Source organism: Pogonomyrmex barbatus, unplaced genomic scaffold (assembly GCF_055798465.1).
Source record: "Pogonomyrmex barbatus isolate J1 unplaced genomic scaffold, ASM5579846v1 scaffold3, whole genome shotgun sequence".
NCBI classification, from domain to species: Eukaryota; Metazoa; Arthropoda; class Insecta; order Hymenoptera; family Formicidae; genus Pogonomyrmex; species Pogonomyrmex barbatus.
Window position 1 is genome coordinate 10376484 of NW_028297127.1, and position 21019 is coordinate 10397502.

The following is a 21019-nucleotide window of genomic DNA, read 5'->3' on the forward strand; positions in this document are numbered from 1 at the left end:
ATTCACGATGACATTGAATGAAATTTTTGTATTAGATTTCTGGAAATCAAAAATCAATTTATTTGTGAATTACAAACCCAAGTAAATTATAATAATTAATATTATCTTTACCAGCATGTGTTGATTTTAGCTATCAATACTCGATTGTGCTCGAGTGTTAATCAAGAAACTTTGAGGGTTCTTAAATCTTCTGCTTATGAAGTGCAGAGCACGAAACAAATTTAGAGATGGTTAGTAAATTTTATCAATGATCCAGTTCGTATTTCCATTATTAAACATCTATCATAACTATTATATGCTCGCAATTTTTTTTAATTTTAAAAACGGGAAATTGAAAAAAAATATTTTTTAACTATATTTTTAAATCTATAATGATTAAAATAGAGTTTATTATATTTAGACAGATTTGGGTAGAAGAAAAGGAAGTGTGCAAAATATGAGAAAGCGAAAAGGCGAATCGATGCTGTGCTTTTTTATATTTGCTACGCTCTAAATAAAGTGTGTGAGTAAATTTAGATTACAAAAGCATCTTTTTAATTTATTATGAACATAGCGGGCATTCGTCTTTTTTTCTTTATTATGAATCTAACAATAGTTAGAATACAAATTTGATGAATACAAAAATATTGAACCTTTCTTATCAAGATGGTTCAATATTTTTATATTCATCAAATTTGTATTCTATCTAACTACTGTTTTACTGTTACTTAATGTGAATCTTGATCGTTTCTTATGTATTCAGCAAACTTCGTGGAATGCTATTATTCAGATTATTTTGATTATTCCACAGAAAGATTATAAATCTCTAAACTATTTTACACCGGACAATGTCGAAAAAAATATATAAAACATGTAAATAATAATTTTATAAATTTTTAAAAATTTTTATCCTAATCATATAGATTGTCCTGATCATATAGATAAATATACATATATAATTAAATTTTTATTCTATCCAACTATTGTTTGTTTGAAATTAACGTTAAATTTTTATTAAAAAGAACATTATATTAATGGTAACTTGTAAAACTTATAAAATGACATATGTGTGTGTGTGTGCGCACGCGCGTGTGGTGTGTGTGAATATTGAAAATTTTTTGCCGTAATATTTTATATATAATATTTGATAAATCCATACAAAAAGGTATAATAATCATAAAATTTTTCAAGAAATGTCTTCAGATAAATTAGTAATGCGCAATTTTACATGCAGCAATCAAAGGTAAATTAAAACATAATACATATTTTGGTATTATCGATAGATCGATAATTTATTAGAATTGATTTTAATAAATGTATTTTAATAAATGTATTTTACAATGTCTCAACTGTTTTTAATTTTAAAGCTTTGTACGCGCTCTTATCTGAACATTATCTTTTTTTTTTTTACGTTACACCTTTAAAGTAAGATAAGGCATATTTTCATAAATTCTTAAACAAGAACGATAGGTTGTCAATTATAATTCATTTAAACATTTGTGTCTTGAAGTATGTATATATAAATTTATATTAATATTCACGTTTCAAGGACAACCAAAAGTTCTTGTGCATCTTTATATAAAATCTAAAATCAAAACGCAAAATTTTGAAATTTCTGCCAATATTTTATCATATGCACATACGCAATATATTTAGAAAGTCTTAACTTAAAGGCTACATAAAAGGCCTGTTTAGTGGACACTCGGAAATAAGCCTGCACATATCCAAATTAAAACTGTCTAAAATAATTGTCATATGTCGCTGTTTTGTAATAGAATCTCACTGTTTTGCTCTAATAATGTATTTGGGAAGAATGTCTGAAACAATCGTTTAATATCATTGATATAGTACATATTTCGGGGAATATTGGAAAGCAAGACGAACCCGTTGACAATATAATCGAATAGCTTTAAGTCAAAATCTATTTTAAATATACAATGTTACACATATACATTAATTATCTATACAAGGTACTCAAGGTACTCGGTATACATGCACTTCTGCATGTCGTCTTGCAAACTGGATTCGTACTATCACACACATATTGTACTATTCATTTTTACAGTCAAATTTTTTAAGACTTTGTTTTTCATCATTTGTTAATCATATTATACAAGTATTCCTTCATAACTTGCGAGCGCATACATGTTTGTGATAGATAACAAGATACATTTTCAAAATCTCTCGTATAAATCTTCGCATATCTTCTAAATTTCTGAAACAATTTTGGAGGGGTTAGACTCGTTGCAGTGGTCCTAATAATGTTGATTATGTGCAAGCAACGAATATCGTTAAAGCCTCCACGAAGCAGGCCGTAAAGTGCATTCTTGTGTGTTATATAACTGTGTTGATACATATATTTATCTCACTGTAGTTTTAACTTTTTTATAATAAATAGCACAATAACATTAATGTATCTTATTACACGTTGGTTCTTTGCTAAATATGTGTACACGTTGAGAGATGTCATCAGATATAGTAAGCGTTATCGTTTGTTGAGGATGTTGACAAAAGTCCGAAATTTCGCTTGCACCTCTGGCATTTGCGCTAGCGTCTCTTCCATCATGTTTCTTAATTTTGCCAAATCTGGCATTTTCTCACATGATTCGATATTTAACAGCTCTGTGAAAAATTGTTCCCAAGCAGCTTTCTTGGCATACCTATAACGCAAAAAGAATGCATAACATTCAAATTTTTTTACATGACAAATACAATTCTTCTGAATCATGATATGTATAATATATTTATTATTTTTATACCTTGGTAATTTTGAAGCAATAAACCAACGACCGCTCACGTTAGACACTCTCATATAATTGCCAAATAGTAAACAATGACTGGTCGCTGCTAGACAATATAAATCAGTCTGATATGTCCATGGTCTCCCAGTTTGCATTTCGATACAAGTAAAATCTTCTGTTTTTATAACTTGTGTAAACGTTGTATTTTCTGGCAATAGTTTCATGTCTATGCTACATCCAAAATCTATCAGCTGTATAGTTGGTCTTACATCTTGCGTAGGTCTGTTGATAATCATAAAATGAATAAAAATATAACAATCCAAAGCGTGATATCTAAAAAATAATAATACTAACTGTCGCATTAATAAAAAATTATCTGGCTTTATGTCCCCGTGTATTATTTGGCATTTGTGTAAGTACTCCACGATTTGAAGCATCTCGATTGTGAAGAAAATAGCTAAGGTCTCCATCAGAGGCTTGCCGGTGGCAATCTTTATCTGATTTGTCACTGCTAATAACGTCCCAAACTTAGAATATTCTGAAACTAGTACGCTTCCATTGTTAGCTACATATGCCATTGTCACATCCATAAAGCCACGTAGCTGAAAAAGAAATATTAAAGAAATATTACAAAATATTACGGGAAGAAGAAACTTAATTTACTAATAAATAAGAAAATTTCGAAAATAAATCAAGATAGAAATATGTTAAACTATCATATAGTACCATACCATATGTGGATTTGTAAGACGCGATTTTATTTCCCGTACGATATAATATTCCCAAACCCAAGCAGGTCTTTGCGTTTTAAGGGCAACGGTCTCGCCTGTTTGCAAATTAATTGCTTTAAAAACTGTTCCATACATTCCTTTTCCAAGGCACTTTTCCAAATCATACGCTTCGGTGTCTGCACAATCATAAATGTATATATAAGTTACATATAAATTAGGAGAAAAAAAACTTATAGATGTATTTAACAATATAGCATAAATCTTAATCCGTGTAACTTGAATACTGACCGAGCGTAATCATGGTAGAAGGCACAAGCTTATTTAAATTGGTATCTATTCTCTTATAACCATCTGCATGATGCGATTGCGGAAACTTTATTTTTTTCAATAGGCCAGCTATTAAGATCTTATCGAATGGATTTATATCTCTCGATGGGAGCTCAAAACATTCTTCTTCTACTTGTTCCATAGGTTCATGCTCTTCACATTCCATAGTATCAATCTTTTCTGCATTGTCTTCCTCATTAAGTTTTAAATTCATAGACTTTCTTAGATCACAATTATTCTTTATTTCGGATGTTATTTGATCAACATGTCGTTGAACCGTACGCGGACTTTGAGCATGCACAGCTGGGATTTGCGCACACTGCTGTTCATAATGTTGATTCACGGATAGCAAAGATTCATTTGATTCCTCTTCTACAACTTTATACATAAATAAAAGTTAAAAAATTTCAATAAAATAAAAGATTTACAACACGATATTTAATTACTTAATAATAATTTAAGTAGATGAATTTTGGAAACTGTATCTTTGATACTCATAATCATAATTATGAGAAATAATAATATGTTACATATTACATAATATGTTACACTTATTATTAACAAAAAACTATTATACATACTCGTATCCACAGGTTGTTCTTTAAACGGAATCATGTCTTCCCTCGTTAATGCAAAAGTCAATCCAGTTGTTTTGGTGTAATTGCTACTACCTGAACTGCTTGATACATATTCCCGGGTAGTTTCCAATATCACGCTTAATTTATCATCACCTTCGGGATTAGGTACTTCTATAACTCTGTTCATAAATAAAAATTAAATGAATTTCATACATATTCATACATATTTCATTTATATTTTCGAAAAATCAAAAATATATTAACACATACGTTTGAGGCACAGTATTCTGAGTTGAAAACTGCGATTCGTCTTTTACTCTGTATGATGATTTGAAATGATTAGTCATTGGAGTAGAACTTGTTAACGGTGCATTAAATGCTTCCGTAAAACATGTCTCGTTAGCAGTTGTCAGAGGAGTTATACCCAAACTTTCATCAATATAAAGATTATTCTCGTTCGATTTGGGTATCATATTCTCTTCTAACGGACCGTTATAATCCACAACGATAGCATTCTCTTTATCTTCCGCGCTTTTGAGATATTTGATATCTTTACGATTCATCCCAGGCGATTTAATGTAGGGTAATTCGGGTGGCATTCTGTATGGTTTGCTCGTTTCAATATCAGGATCGGAGTATGGCGAAAAGTGTAATTGTTTCTGTGGTTCTATATTCTGCTGCAGCATAGAAGCTTCCATCGATGCTGGATACTGTTGATATCCGATGTCATTGGGTAACATATTACCATAAACAGAATGCTGCATATGTTGCATATGCTGATGTACATGTTGTGGTTGCTGCGAATGCAAAATATGTTGACCATGCGGAGACTGATGATGATTGTGCGGTGACTGATGATGATGATTGTGTGGTGACTGATGATGATTGTGCGGAGGCTGATGATGATGATTGTGCGGTGATTGGTGATGAATGTTCGGCTGATGATGCTGCATTTGGCTGTGAGGCGATTGTAAATGCTGTGGATGAGAAAGAGATTGATGATGCATGGCATGCATTTGCTGATGTGGTGGAATCATTTGCTGATGATGGTGTTGATGTTGGGGATGATGCTGCCGAGGATGTGATTGCTGCACTGGATGATCATGATGTTGCTGTAACAAAAAATATTACTTACTAGATCTTCTTACTATAATATACAACACTACTAAACAACTACTAAACTAAAACATTTTACTTTTATTACTTTTATCACTTTAAATTTTCATGAGCCTACGTATAAAAAGCAAATATAAGCAAATATAAATATAAAAATATATTTAATATAAAAGCAAAATATATGAAAAAACATTTATGTAAATGCTTCTTATACCTGTATTTGATAATGATAACTGTTCTGCAAATTGGGATTCCCATATGTAACGTGTTGATCCTGACCAGAATAATTATGATGCTGTGTATAACTTTGATGATTTTCTTGATCGTTATAAACTTGCATGTTGTATCCTTGATGATGCTTGTTACTGGATATCGCATGTTGTGTCATAGAGCTGTCCATGTGTATATCAAATGATAACTTATTTCTCGAGTCTACTATTCTAGATGTGACAGGGAGACTACGAAAGCGCGAAGCATTAACAGTCGTGTCAGGAGATTGCCACAAACCCTGCACAACCGAAATAGCTTCCTTCGTGTTTACAGTAAGGCTTTGTCCGAGCAAATGTTCCTCGGGATTAACGACCAAAGACGAAGTGTGATGCTGATGCATAAAGTTTGATGACTGTAACTTCCGCTGCGTATTCAATTCTGCTTCCATTCGCTGTGCTTCAAGTCTTTCGGCTTCGATTCTCTCACTCTCTAATCTTTCCAATTCTCTTTGCTCCGCCTCTTGTCGTTGAGTTTCTAATACCTGATTCTCAACTTCATACTGCTGCCTCTGTAGTTCTTGTTGCTCAACTTGGAGTCTTTGCCTACTGATCTCAGCCTCTCTCTGCTGATTAAGTTTCTGCTCTTCTATTTCTTGTAAATGATACATACTCTCGTAATTATTAAGTTGAGATTGAGATTCTCCATCGGTTTCACGTAAACAAACCATCGACATTTCATGTTTATTTTCCAAGAATTGTGCTCTTCTGAAATACATATGTGCAATAATTGATATTATATTAAAATAATATATTTGTTACAATATATATATATATATATATATATATATATACATATATATGTATAAAATTTTATTATTCTTTACATAGTATACCTTTCCAAATAAAGCTGTGCTCTAATTTCTTCCATACTGCGGTCAACGTTATCGGCATAAACTAGTTCTTTGGGATAATGTGGTTTTTGTACAATATTTGGATCTATTGGATCTGCTACATATACTGGTACTCTTAAGCCTTCATGACATTTGCTACCGTCAAAAAAAGGTACATGATTTGGGAATAATTTAATTTTTTCCATATTAATATCATCATTCTGATCTTCATGAACTGAAAAAAAATAAAGAAAACTCTTCATTATTTTCCTGTAATAAATTATTGTTTTAATTCGATTATTATCTTTCTTACTCTTAAAGCCCGCCTTTATAGTAGGAGCTATTAATGGCCCTCTCTTGCTTCCACTATTCCATGGTCCAGGTTTGATAGTGTTTTCTTTATGTACATCTTCTATAGGCACATGATCTAATATGCTTGAACTTTTCATTTCTCCAGGCATGTCATCCTAAATCATGGAATATTTTATTACAATTTAATTTTAAAATACAATGTATTATATTGCACAATTATTATTTGCATGTGTATCTTACTTGATATATTTGTATTTTAGAATTGGACTTTGTATTCTGCATGGAAGTTGAGATTTGGGGTATAGTCCCAGGATAATAATCACGTACGCGATGGCCTGTCCGTATATTGCCGACTCTTTTACCAGCCCTTATCGCTCTCAATGAACTGAAAGCTTGACGTTGTTCATACAAAGAAGCATCATTTCTTTCCTCAATACGTCCAAGTGTTTTGCGCGCGACAGCAAATTGAAAATTTCTATGAAAAGAGATGACATTGTGTAAGTTTTATTATATACACTTTCATATAAAAAATATTATAAAATAATATTTTAATATAGTAAAAAAACAGCAATGCATACTGATGAGCATGACTCAATTCCTCGTATGGCTCTGCATGAACAGACAGTCCCATTAAGTAAACTTCATCCGCGCGTTTGTCATCCTCAATTTGTTCCAACTCGAAAGCCCAGGCCCTGTATATATCTGCCACCCTAGTTCCAATACCACTGTTATGCAACAACTGATACAATTCCAAAGGATTCTTTTGCATACTTATCTAAAAACCAAGTTCTATTAATACATATAGTCATGCAAATTGAGTTTGTCCAAAGTATTACTCACATAATTAATCCACAAACGTATATATCTGCGATCTTGATGATATTTTACATCTTTCTCAAATATTGATAAACATTGTTGCAAGAGTTTCCCGATATGAGATTCATGTCCATTTTTCGGGTAACTTTGTTCTACCCAAAGAATATATTCGTACCAATTCTCTAAAGGGTCTTCTCCTTCATAAGTCTTAATCGCATCCTCATACATTCTGGATAAAAATAAAAAATAGTTTCCACTAATTTTACAAAATATATTTCTCGACTGTATATCATGTTAACTTAGATAAAATTACAGCTATACATGAGTATATGGAATAATGGTTTTCAGGATACTCACTGCTTTTCCTGTAGTAATAACTGTTGTGCATCCGCGTCCTCCTGTGCCCTCAACGCAGTTCCCAATTGCATGGCATTTCTTCCGTACCGTAACGGCTGGATATTCTCTTTACAAAGGGCTATCACTGTCGCGGGATCCATTTCTGACTTTGTTGCTCTTTATCGCTCAGAGACTTCCTTATACACTGATAAAATAACAAGAAGGTCCACAATTAACGAAAACAGTACCAGAGAATATTCAGCAGCGTCCCAATCGATCATACGGTTATACACGTATAAAAATATAAACATCCTTTACTTTACGACTGTCAATGGAACACCGGGGTCGCGTGATGAGAGAAGTAGATGAGTGTAAGGAGGGAGGATTGGAGAGAACTCAGGCGATTGTTACTTCCTCGATGGAATTACCGGGGCACCGATCCCGAAAGTCGCGTGGCGGAGTTTGACACTCGTCGACGTCGCGGACATAACACAACGTTTGAGGACGACGTCGATGGCGCGGGGATATACCCGCAGGCTCAGAGCCGAAGAACGCGTGTACACCCTCGCTTACCGCAGCTTGGCATAACAGTCCCCGCGATCCGTGGCCGGACCTTTAAATTCGAACGGAAACCCTGCCACGAAAACTCCAATAAGGACGCTATCGGGCGGATTAGGTTAGGTTCGCGCTTTAACGGCTTAAATGCGGAAAGGGAGCCGGGAGAGGAGGGGAGGGGGAGATGAAGGGGGGCCGCTACCAACGGTTTTAACTGTCCTCGGTTACAATGGGTACACACTCTCGATGTCTCGATGTCTCATCGGCCCGTCTCGCCGCGCGCTTCACCCCTAGCGCACCACGCGTCGCGTCACCCCGCGTCGCGTCGCTTCGCGTCGCGCCGGCAAGTGGCGGAATCTCGATCCGCGGATCGAGCTCCGATCATCGACGTACGACCTACGACGTGCGCCCCTCGCAACAGCGCGAAGTCAGCCGCGTGCAGTTAGCCGCGACCGACGACCCACGACTCACGCTCGAGCATCGCCGAGCTCGGAAATTCTCACGCGCGAGAGATTTACCGATAGCACAGCTGCCTGCAGACGGACCCTCGCATGATGATCCTCCGAGAACGGGCCTCCTGCGCGCTACTGTTCCTATAATAACTCGGTTAAAGATCGGGACTGAATTGGGTACGTCAGTGATTCTCAACCGGAACGCGCGCGCGGCGGCGGGACGAAGCCGTCGAGATTTCCGCGCCGAGATCCCGGCTGCGCCCGCACTACAACGCGCGAAAGATCACGAAGGATCACCGCGATCACATTGTCCCGTATTCGTCGCACCTGTCTCGTCGTAGATCCTTTATCTTTTTGCCGTTTCGATTAATCGGATTCGATCTCCACTTTCGATTCTCTCTCTTTCTTTCTCACACTTTCTCTGTCTCGCTTATCAATAACTGATCGACACGTTTAAACGTAACCTCCAATGCCGTTCCGATCGTTACATGGCGGATTCGGAGGATGGGTTTTTGAAAGATCGCCATCTTGAATGATTTGTAATATGCCAATGGGGGAAGGGGTGAAAAAAAAGATCTTTACAATCCACGCTTGCGCAACGTAATTTTCTTCAGCTAAATATGCACTGTTTACAAAATGTATATATACATATTTATATCAATGATCATAGGTTGGAAAAAACTCTGTGACTGTATGTAGTCATAATTCGAATCGCGCACTTGTGAGGCAACGTTTTATCGAACGATATCTCGCCCTGCGTTCGAAATGTTTTAAAATTCAAATCACTAAAGATTGCTCCTTTCAAAAGCATACAAGATTATTTTTGATGGATTAAAAAATTGAAAATTTTAACAAAACTTACACTTTTTATAACAATGATTCATTAATTTTTATTTGATAAACTTAACACAGTTTTAATAATGCAAAATAATTAAGATAAAGAAATTTTTAAGAAATTTTTTATGAAACATTTTTTTAAACAAACATTAAATTGCATATTGTTATGCATTTTGATTTAACATCAACGTAATCTGGATATGGAACAACAATTTATAGTTTTTATAATTATTAAAAAACAAAAAGACATCTGCATCGCTGCATAATAATTTTTTAATTCTATTCTTTTTTTAATTCCAGGTTTGACGTGTTCATTAAAGGATTAACGAGGCGATATTAAATATAGTAGTTAAATATATACAAACGATATAAAGCATTATTATATATAAGCTATGTGTAAAACACGTCAGAAAATATTTACCACATTACTATTTTACAAAAGAATGATAAGGGACATCACGAGTACGTCGATGCGACGAAATTCACATTATGTGTTGAGCTATATTTTTCTGGAATATCTGCATCGTAGATTTCAAAGATTGCTCAAACAAAATCTCAGTTGGGTCACATTACCGAATACAGTTTTAAAACGTATGTTGGCCGATTTAGAGATAACACGAAACGAATACGTCGATTATGATTCCTGTGCAATAGCGAACATGCAACTCTCAAGAAAACCATCGAGTTCTCCTTGGTTCAACATATGTTCGATGGCATTAATGATGAGATATAAATTAATGATTATATCCGTACCGGAGATTAATGAGAATGTTATCCTGATCTCTGAAACGACGGAGCATAATTTACAAAAAATTTTTCGTTGTGAACAATTGGACGGTTCGTGTTTCATATGTAGGTATTTATAGTCTACCAGGTATATTGGTACTTGAAATTTAAACTCTAAATCATTCACGTCTTTTAATATTCAATATGATTTTTTTTCGCGTGACCAATAAACTGCGATTTATTTTTAGTACCATCAGAAGACGATGCAATCGAGTTTGCCGCCGAGGCAAGAATATCCTTAATCGCTAATCCGCAGAATTGCGCGACCGAAACGCTGGATGTCATGTTGCAAAATTATTTTCTATATCCCAGATTTTTACACGTGAATGACGTGTTCAGAATCGATGCGAGAGAATACGGTCAAGATCGGTTTTACTCATCTGCTTCTCCAGGGATCTCTGCAATATATTTTACAGTTAGAGCTCTCAGAGTGAATCGTAATGGGCATAGCAGCAACGTTAACAGCTGTTACGTTGTACGTGGAGAGTCAACACTCATTCAGGAAACACAGGTCCACGATTACATTCCTCGAGAACGCGTTTGCTCGCTTCCTAATGGCATCTTACGATGGAACGACGTGGCACAAGAATTGCTGAATCGTAGATATCCATCGGCTCTGATGGAATCTCTGGAATATTTAGAATCTTGCATCATGCCGTTTCTAAAAAAGGGTAAACGATAGTTTTTGTGCACATTTACGGAAATTAATGATAATATCGATTAATAATGTTTGAATGATTCATAATCGCTATAGATACATTAGGTCTGTTCTTTTTGGCTGAACTGGTTGTACTAGTTCAATTTATCTTTCTTTCTTACAGGAAAAACTGCAATTAGTTCAGCTAAAAAGAACAGACCTATTTCTTATTTCTTATGTCGACTTTGCAGATGTACAATTGAACATAAGACCGGTATTTCTTGTGAAAGGATCACGGGGTTGTGGTAAACATAAATTAGTTCGAGCTGCGTCCAAAAGAATAGGTTTGAACTTCCTCGGTATTGATTTCGTGGAGGTGCAGACTTTAACATCCGCGCAGACCGAAGCCAAACTCCGCATGATGTTGCAGAATGCTCAACAATGCGTACCATGTATATTATATCTAAATAATATTCAAGTGCGTTGAAGAGAGTACTGGATTACACCTTAACGATCGTGAATTACATCTAGATGACGTTTTTTGCAGGTGTTCGGTAAGACTGTTGAAGGCCAAAAGGACGAAAGAGTTATATCCGCTTTTTCGACGGAGATCACTACGTTGTACGATAAATCTCGGAAATTTCCTCTGATTATTGTAGCTGCGTCGGATGAGACTGACATTCCTGCGGAACTGCAAAGGATATTTATCGAGACGATTCACATAAAGCATTTAAATCAAAGTGAACGAGTGAAATTGATATCTTGGTTTTTGTCCAACAGGAATCTAACGACTACTGCGAACCTAGAAGAAATAGCTGGTCTTTGCTCGGATTTTAAATTTGCGGATCTGTTAGCGTTATTGTTGCATGCAATTAAATTTCGATGTAAATCAATGCCGCGCGATCAGAAATGTACATTTATTCTGGAACAAGAAGATTTTGATCGAGCTTATGGTATGATTATCATATATCGATTTCAGTAATATCAAAAAAAATCTTAAAAATATCTAGTAACAGACATATATTTTCAGAGTATATGCAGTCTATATATTCAGACAGTACAGGTGCTCCGCGTGTACCAGAAGTTCATTGGAAGGACATAGGTGGTTTGGCGGAATTAAAACATGAAATTATTCGTAGAATTCAATTGCCTCTGTTGAACGCCTTCGGATTTGGACAATCCGGATTATTATTATATGGCCCACCTGGTACCGGGAAAACTCTTCTCGCTAAAGCAGTGGCGACGGAATATCGGATACACTTTTTATCGATTAAAGGTCCGGAAGTGTTAAATATGTACGTCGGTCAGAGTGAGAAAAACGTCAGAGAAAGTACGTAATTTAATTAAAAGAAACATAAAAAATTGTGATAAAAATGTATAAAAAATTATGAATTCAATTTGCAAAATAATAAACTTTTCTCGTTTCTTCCGCAGTTTTTGAGCGTGCGCGTTCCGCGGCTCCTTGCATCATTTTCTTTGACGAGTTAGATTCGTTGGCGCCTAATCGAGGTAGAAGTGGAGACAGCGGCGGCGTAATGGATCGCGTAGTTTCCCAATTACTCGCTGAGATGGATGGCCTTGAAGAATCCAGCAGTATCTTCATCATAGGAGCCACGAATAGACCCGATCTCATAGATCCTGCGCTGCTCCGACCTGGAAGATTCGACAAAATGCTCTATGTCGGTATTCACTCCGACCGTGCATCTAAACTCAGCGTTTTGGAAGCGCAGACACGTAAATTCGAGTTTCAAGAAAGCGGACGAGAACTGGAACAGATCGTGGATCAATTGCCCGACAATGTCACCGGCGCAGATTTGTACTCGGTCTCTTCCAATGCTTGGCTCAATGCTGTACGCGAGATGCTTGCAAAGCAGGAAATTAAGAAGACTAACAAAGATTACTCTATTGAGGATGAAGGTGTAATTAAGGATAATGTTATCGTCGAATTGCATCATTTTTCAGATGCTATTCGCGACTTAGTACCTTCAGTTACCGATGAAGAGATAGAAAGATATAACAGAATGCGGGTAGAGTTATCATCGTTATAATTTTGAAACCATCTTCTAAATAACCTATAGTACAAAATATACATTTAATTTCTCTCAAAATTTCCCCAATATTTTGAATAATGAGTAACCAAGTCGATTGTTCGCAATGCTAGATTTTGCAACGTATGTTTTTACAACGTATTTTATCATATGCCAAAATGTTCAATTCTTCGCGAACATCGCGAACATTAGAGCGTATTAAATAATATCTGTCAATTTATCTGTGAAAAGGTACAATCTCGCAATGAAACAACGCGCAATATTATAAACGACATGTTATTTTATTTCGAGGAGTATGTAAAACAATTTTTACAGCGAATAATTAAAATGAAGAAGGAGTCAAATCTACGTTCGTTATCTTCGATTCCGTGTCGTCAATTAATGTCTTGCAAGTACCTGCATCGCGTACTTGCATCGAATCATCATCCTCAGCCGTTGAGAAGCGCAAAAGTATCAAAACTTTCGCTCCGCTTTCGAGGCATCGGCTTACCTCGTACGCTTTTCACACGTGTTCTCGGTATGTTATACGGTATACAACGACCAGAATATACAATGTAGAAAAATAGGACACCTAAATTCACCGAATGCATCCATGCGAATGTCGAGCCCAAAGATAAAGGCTGGAAATCCTATTAGGAATGGCGATGGTATTGCGATTAGGTGCACAATAGGAAGCGAATAAAATTATCAGATGCGTCGATTCTTATGTCAACGGTAATCGCACGATAAATTTCAGTACTAGTGATTCTCGCAAAACGCTACGGTTGCCAATTCGAATTTGCCAGATAAATCGTATCCGCTTTTCCTAACGGCGCGTCTCTGTGATTCGCGAGAAAAGAGAAATTTAACAGGGAGCATGAATATTATCGTATCTAAATATGTATCTATATATATATATATATATATATATATATGTATATATATATATATATATATATATATATATATATATATTAATTATACTACACGATGGTTCGCCTTGTCTGTGTGTGCATGCGTGCGAAACGCGTTAGAAAGATCATTAAACACGTTCGACGAGCGACACAACATTCTTCGTTCTTTGTACACCGGACGATCACATCGTATATACTTTTGGTATAATCGCGAGGTAGTAATTATAACTTTTCGTCATGCAAACGCGACGCGGAAACAAGCACGCGTGCACGTTGCATCATCGTTTCAGAATTGATTCGCAAGCGGCCCCTTTGTCGTCACGAATGATTGCTCATGCAAGCCGATAAAGCCACGCAGCCGAATTCCACTATCACTCAGTATCTTATCGCTCGCTATCCAGACCTGTCCTCTCGCAGGACAAAGCGATTATGCATTACGTTTGAGCATTTATCGCAAGGCGTTAAATTAATGTAAAGCGATACGCGCTTAGTGTGTCTCGATATACTCGATTCAGCGCAATTGTAAATTTCCGCTCGTCATTGTCAAGTGCATCTTGTTATCATTGCTTGAACACTAACGTACTCCGTTCTAGCGTTTTCGTATTATTCGTACATGATTTTACAATTTCATAGATTTCCCCGATCGCATCTTCGCCGCAAAGTTGTCAGAACTATGAACTTTTGATATTCGCCACATCTTCTTCGCGTTCGGAACTCGATTCCGATTCTTTTTCTTCTTTACATTGATACGGCGCGATGAAAAACCACGTGCTCATATGCGAACATAAATCGATATCACAAATGGTAAATTTGCGTAAACGCATGTTTCTCGCATGTGTGCGAGTCGAGAAATGAAAAGCTCCGCGCAGATTCGAATCTAGAGGTGCCAAATCTTGTGCGCATTATTTTCTAAAAGGCTATTCGTGCCTCAATGTAATCTCTCAAGTAGGATCAGAAATCACGAGTGTGGATTAACAATTTTATAAACCTGAATCGTTATTTTGTCGTCGCTTTCATTCTCTCCGAGGTATGCATACGCGTAATCACGTAGCGCTAACATGTGTGAAGGACATACATAATATACATTAAATAACGATATACATATATATAACTAATCTAATTTGATGAAGGAACGTATAGATTAGAGGTTACAAAATTAGATGCCAGGTATTTTTCATCTAACGTACTTTCGGTCAGTACTATCATTATACATTTATATATAGCGAAGTTTCTAGCGAATCGATGCTCTATGTAGGATAAACGGATGCTCGTTACGTCAATTAAATGGATAGAACATTGTATTGCCTTCGATTGAATGTGTAATTTCTAAACAGTTTCGATCCCGGAACAACGCGATGTCGGATCGCGCGTTTGTTGTGTGTCGTGAGATACGCTGTATAATACAAAATGTATAATGGAAAACGAACGACCGAAGACTTTCGAGGAACGCTTCCAGACGTACATACGTACATACGTACAAACGAGTTCTTTTTGCGCAAATATACAAGTAATCTTGAACCTTAAGTATATCGAGAAGGAACGAAGTAATAGCTACGCTCAATGAAGATACTATAGAGAAAAGTACGGGAGACGCAGAGTTCTGCTCGTGTTACGTTATGGTTCAGGAAGGGATACTTCGGCAGCCGCAAGTTGTCTTTGGTCGGTCGTCGCCCTTATTTACAATCTGCCGTTTGCGCGCCGCGTGCGCGCAAAATTATGTAGTGCAAATAATCTTTTCGTGTCGTGGAAAAACGTCGGGAACGTCCGGGTAACCTCGTTGAAGATGTATCGTCCGAAGTTGTCCGGCGACAAGGAAGAATCGGAGAAACAAGTACGATGACGATGACACGCTCGATGGACATTTTCTCAAAGATGATTCGAAGGCTCGAAATTTCTTCTCGATTCTCCCGTTGATAACACTCACTATCCGCTCGCGAGCGTGTCTCATTCACTTGTTTTCAGACGTAAAATGGAACACCGGCGATATCGCACTAACGTAAGGAGACGCTCGGCGAAGACACGCGATGTATCTGCGAACGCATCAGAGGTGGGACTTGCAGGAGTTTGCGCGTGTTCCCTGTCAAAAGTACCGTCTGGCAGGTAAGGTCGGTCATGAGACCTCAGTGTTCGGCCCTGCGATCAGATCAATCATATGTCTTTTTTAAATCATAAACATTTTCGATCGTATAATGATAAGCGCAATTTGATATTTTAGATTTCGATACACGAAGCGCAAGAGACGACACCGACCATAAATTAATTTATTCGGACTGCATTCTCTTCGAGAGAGAAAATTTCTATTCAGCGTATATCTGAATTATAAAGTATTTGAGAATCCGAAAGGAAGGTATTTTTGAGATTCACTCCTCACAACTTGAACATATGTCGTTCATAGCGCTTCGCATTCGCCAAGAAATTCGTTGCGAGTGATGCCATTGATTTGTACCTGGTCAAGAAGATTTCGTGGCAAACTCGTGCAATATATCACATGCCATCTCGAGATCGTTTCTGGTGATGCCGAGCGCCCTGATCACAGCATCCTGCGCGAAACCGAGCGCCGTCAGCCTCGTGATGTGCTCAACGTTAACGTTCTCGTATGCCGCCGATTCTGACTTGGTCACCGGTCCACCACCGCCACCGCCGCCGCCGCCGTAACCACCGCCACCCGGATCATCTTTCGTCCTCATCAGTGCCGTGAGACGTGCGCGGTTCGCCTCCAGGTTGATGTTCTTCACGACGTGTTGGCTCGTGCCGCAGATTACGATCGTATTCTCGTAATGGTGATCTTGACGGGTGCCACTCTCCTTGGTAGCCTTCGGCGGTCGTGGCGCTGACAAAGGTGGCGGTACGGGGGGTACGTTATTACTTGGACCTCCGGTTTGACTCGTCGTTGAGCTAGTCGCGCTGACACGACACGCTTTCTCCGGCAACGTCGGCGGTGGTTGCGGTTGTCGTTGCGACGTACCCCCCGTGTGATTTCCATGAGACCGCCGTGGGTGAGCCCTCACTACCGCTGGCACAGGTGGTATCGGCGGCACCGACGACGGTGAGGACGCACGATGCAACATATCGTATCTCGCCTCCGTATTAACTGCAAGCACTGTGAATATTTTTACCTTCCGAATATTAGAATCGGTATTCGCGATTTTTGTAATAGTTTATATTATCACTTTCTAAAAGATTTTAATATTTCTCCTGAATCATCATAAATTGAATTATTTGGTAAAAGTTACTTTTGCTTAGCAAAAAGATGAAATTATCACAATAATATGACTTTAGATAAATAATAATTAAATGCTTAATTTTAGAAAAGGTTTTCGGTACCTTTGTTATTCTGCTGAGTGTTGTCGGTGTAATTCAGTATCACTGTGACTGCTGACGGTGGAGGTGGAGCATTTTCTTTCGGTACCGTCAAGTGACGTCCGTTTCTAAGATGATTGTTCGGTGTGGGCGACGGTGAGGGTCTCCTAGGTGGCAACGGCGGACTTGGAACGATCCTCCGTGGCGGTACCGGTGAATTCGTGGGACTAGAATCATCTTCCTCGTCCGAGTCATCGCACATGAGACCGCAGTTACCGTTGCAGAGTTCCATTATGTCCTAAAACATTAACAGTAAGAAAAAACCCGGTTAACATTGAATTTCGTTATATGACTGAGAAAGTACTTACGTTTATACAAAGGCTGAATCATGTAACTTGACAATCGTGATTATTTCCATTGTAAATGGAACGATCTAAGATTGTTATGTGATAGTAGCAACTTTAACAATGTGCGTAATCATACAGATACTTCTGAATCAAATTTATATATATATATATATATATATATATATATATATATCCAATGGAATTTAGATCATTAGATCATTAGATCATTCCATTAACAATTTAAACAATTTTAAAATTATGTGCTTTATCTTATCTATCGTAAAGCAGCTTATATATCGCACATAGAATCGATTTCTGCAACGAGGATAAAGAGGAAAGAAAAGATTTTTACAAAAATCTTAAGTGATTGAAAGTCAGGTTGCTGAATGAATTATGTCTATACGCACTAAATGGTTTTTAAATCTCTTTTGATATTTTATATCTCTACTGATCTTAAAAAGTTATACATCTTACAGTACAACATCATATGAAACTTTAACTCTCCCAGCAACATTTGATTAGATATTTCATTTATAAATAACAGATATAAATTATAGATACATTCTATAGAAAATTATGAAAGAACAAGCATGATAATTATGATCATATGAAGATTCCACGAGAAATGATAATTATACCACCTATTTTACTTCCAATAGAAGAATATGTAATTATTCTCCACGAGATGGACTTCCAATGGTTAAATCTTCCTGAAGGTTTCCTCGAAGCAAATAAAGCGATGAACCGTCCTCGAAGCTGTAGCGGTTAATTATTTATATTTTGTACAAACTGTCGAATCGCATATCGCTGATTTATTTTTACAAAGAAAATTTGCTTGCGAAGGAGAGAAGTTGTACAAGCACTGCTGAATGATTGTCTATAGATACAAACAAAAAATCTTTTACATTATTACGCGTTCAATAAAATCAATGATTTCGATCATTGAAATTAATTGAAATCGCAAAACAAAATCATTTCAAGTGATGTCTCTGTGCCACATAATCACTTTAAAGAAAAATCGCGTTGAAAAATCATTTTCCATCATTTTTGGCGAACGGAGTCCGTCAATCCGTCTTCCATTCGATGTCAACCGTCGCGAATCATACGCGAGCGACGTCACGATAAAAAAATATGAGCGTAATTACAAAGCAGTAGAAGCAGACGGTCATAATGCATGTTGTCACTTACCTGTGACCGTGCGACTATCGTGTTGCGTGTGACTTCTTCCCCGTCAGACATGTACATTACCGATTAGTTTTGGATCATGCAGCGGATAGTAGAGCAGTGTGACCCCAGTGTGTAGATAACGTTATGAAATAAAAGTAAAACGATCATGCGAACGGTATATAGTATATCGCCATTTTCGTCCCCGGGGAATTTTCCATGTTGCCGGAGAAGCAATCCGATGCGGGATCGCGCGATAACGAAACCAGAGTCCAGCAAGAGGGATGTTGTGTGGCGCATACACGGAGTGCAAAAGTAACTCGAAGTAAATGGCAATACAATTTTATTATAAAAAAATTATTCTCAAGTCCCTAATATTTTACAATGAATAGTACGCTACTCGGCGATCGTACGCTAAAATTAACGAGAATTGGTCCGATCTTGCGTGGCGCACATACAAGAAGCTTCGCAATTACAGCGAACGCTTTTCATCGAATCTCTAATAACTAAAGCGCGAATGCACTCTTCTACGTGATCGTAAAATAAAGCTTAACGGAGACTAAATTGACAATCCGCCGATAATTGAACTAGAGAATCAGATTGATTCCTTGCATACACCGCAATGGATTTAGTTGCATGCATTATACGTTACAAGATTTTACAAGTGTCTTGCATTTAAAAAGGAAACGTGTAATACCACAGCATTGGATTCAACGCGCAATGACTGGTATTGAAATCTTCTGAATTTTTGTTTTCTTCCTTTCCATTTCTTTTTCGATACAATGTATGGAATAAATAATAAATTAATATTTTAACGTAAAGAAATAATATAATAACGCTGGAAACGAAACGTTTCCTTAGTGATGATGATGTTAATCTGATATTACATTCGTGCCTCTACTGTCAGCAGGTACACAATATATTTTAACGGGATACATAACGATGGTGAACGGTCCTTTCGAGTCCGCTGTTTAGTGCATGCTATTTTGTTCGATCATCGCGTTATTTTTTTTTTCTTTTGTTCTTTATCGTGAACGCTTAAGGCTATTTAGACACTTAACAATACGGAACGTTTTTGTCGTTACGTATTTTTTCCTTTTCCACTTTGATATATGAATATCATAGAGTGTTTAGTTTTCGATAAAATAATCATTCCTTATCACAGCACTTAGAGATATAAATGTAATAGCGAATATATAAATAGATCTTGACCGTTGGACAACGATGAAAGAAATAAATGTAAATGATTTAATTTGCTATTCAAAGTAGATCGTAGTTGGTCGATGATGACAATATCATCAATTATAATGTGCTTATAAATCGTATGTAAAAATTTGTAGGCAGTTTGCAAGTAGTATCAATTTCGTCATTTGATCTTTTCTAATTTTCGAAAAAAAAAAAGGAAGATATTTTTAACTCTGAATATTGTGCTTACCCGTCTTGTAATATATCGAGCAGGTAAAAATTACAAATGCAACTTCGACAGTGCAATACATATTAAAATCTTTGCTCGGAATCCATTTCTTTGTAGAACCAATTTTTTCTGTTTTCTGTTATATCAATTTAAATATTAAAGTCAATGCCATTATCTATAAATCATATAATCGCGTATGCGATATAAATAATATACATAAAGATTTGTCACAGGCATCAAAATCGTCTATATGCACATACTTGAAAAAAGAGAGTGCTTTCCAAAATACGCAAATGCACATGCATTATGAATTTTGTGAACTGAAGGACTTTTGCGACATAAGTAAATATAAATGAATCCATTTTGTAGCTAGATGCGAGCTGATATTGCCTAATACATTTCTCTTCGCTGATAAGTTTTATAGAACGTATTATATAAACGCGAATTTACATAATTTTTTATTGAATCTCTATTAGCTCGTTGGTGTTAAGTAGAATTGCTCGGAAGCTATGATTGTATACGCATGGTTCGTAAATGACAGCGAAAATAAG

General features: G+C 36.7%; 3 protein-coding genes and 1 long non-coding RNA gene across 12 annotated transcripts in view; 2 read left to right on the forward strand and 2 right to left on the reverse strand.

Annotated features, from left to right (window-relative positions):
* Positions 1-1244: 1244 nt before the first annotated feature.
* On the reverse strand, positions 1245-9583 carry LOC105429548 (uncharacterized). 6 transcript variants are annotated; one of them, XM_089079832.1, is made up of 15 exons: positions 9370-9583; positions 8057-8240; positions 7724-7928; positions 7462-7658; positions 7124-7358; positions 6885-7038; positions 6575-6806; positions 5687-6446; positions 4627-5468; positions 4360-4535; positions 3740-4156; positions 3452-3627; positions 3075-3322; positions 2739-3002; positions 1245-2639 (listed from the first exon to the last, which is right to left on the reverse strand). In XM_089079832.1, the coding sequence occupies exons 2-15, from the start codon at positions 8194-8196 to the stop codon at positions 2465-2467; spliced, it is 4221 nt and encodes a 1406-aa protein (XP_088935958.1). In that variant the 5' UTR covers positions 8197-8240; positions 9370-9583; the 3' UTR covers positions 1245-2464. The 6 variants fall into 6 exon arrangements, with proteins under 6 accessions (XP_088935958.1, XP_088935956.1, XP_088935959.1 ...); XM_089079830.1 differs by lacking the exon at positions 9370-9583 and adding an exon at positions 9109-9250; XM_089079833.1 differs by lacking the exon at positions 9370-9583 and adding an exon at positions 8832-8973.
* Pex6 (peroxisomal biogenesis factor 6) lies at positions 9080-17756 on the forward strand. 2 transcript variants are annotated; one of them, XM_089079835.1, is made up of 7 exons: positions 9080-9219; positions 10180-10731; positions 10854-11336; positions 11554-11780; positions 11850-12255; positions 12333-12632; positions 12737-17756. In XM_089079835.1, the coding sequence occupies exons 2-7, from the start codon at positions 10272-10274 to the stop codon at positions 13348-13350; spliced, it is 2490 nt and encodes an 829-aa protein (XP_088935961.1). In that variant the 5' UTR covers positions 9080-9219; positions 10180-10271; the 3' UTR covers positions 13351-17756. The 2 variants fall into 2 exon arrangements, with proteins under 2 accessions (XP_088935961.1, XP_088935962.1); XM_089079836.1 differs by lacking the exon at positions 9080-9219 and having other exon boundaries at positions 10594-10735.
* Cbl (E3 ubiquitin-protein ligase CBL) overlaps positions 13611-21019 on the reverse strand; it is a 34147-nt gene continuing 26738 nt past the window's right edge. For 2 of the 3 annotated variants that reach the window (XM_011642388.3, XM_011642389.3), the window contains exons 6-8: positions 17568-17841; positions 16690-17343; positions 13611-16376 (exon numbers count right to left, since the gene is read on the reverse strand). In XM_011642388.3, the coding sequence (XP_011640690.1) occupies positions 16694-17343; positions 17568-17841 (924 nt within the window). In that variant the 3' untranslated portion in view covers positions 13611-16376; positions 16690-16693. The remainder of the gene's footprint in view (positions 16377-16689; positions 17344-17567; positions 17842-21019) is intronic. The other variant, XM_011642390.3, reaches the window with a different exon arrangement.
* LOC105429425 (uncharacterized) lies at positions 16209-17756 on the forward strand. Its single transcript, XR_968095.2, has 2 exons — positions 16209-16343; positions 16459-17756. It is a non-coding gene; the product is annotated as an uncharacterized LOC105429425 (long non-coding RNA).

Coding starts and splice junctions, on each gene's coding strand:
- Pex6 (XM_089079835.1), top strand. CDS start 10,272: ATGTGTAAAACACGTCAGAAAATATTTACCACATTACTATTTTACAAA. Junction 10,732..10,853: donor GGACGGTTCGTGTTTCATAT/GTAGGTATTTAT, acceptor ATTTATTTTTAG/TACCATCAGAAGACGATGCA. Junction 12,633..12,736: donor TGAGAAAAACGTCAGAGAAA/GTACGTAATTTA, acceptor TTTCTTCCGCAG/TTTTTGAGCGTGCGCGTTCC.
- LOC105429548 (XM_089079832.1), bottom strand. CDS start 8,196: ATGGATCCCGCGACAGTGATAGCCCTTTGTAAAGAGAATATCCAGCCG. Junction 7,929..8,056: donor TTATTACTACAGGAAAAGCA/GTGAGTATCCTG, acceptor ATTTTTATCCAG/AATGTATGAGGATGCGATTA. Junction 3,003..3,074: donor AATTTTTTATTAATGCGACA/GTTAGTATTATT, acceptor GATTATCAACAG/ACCTACGCAAGATGTAAGAC.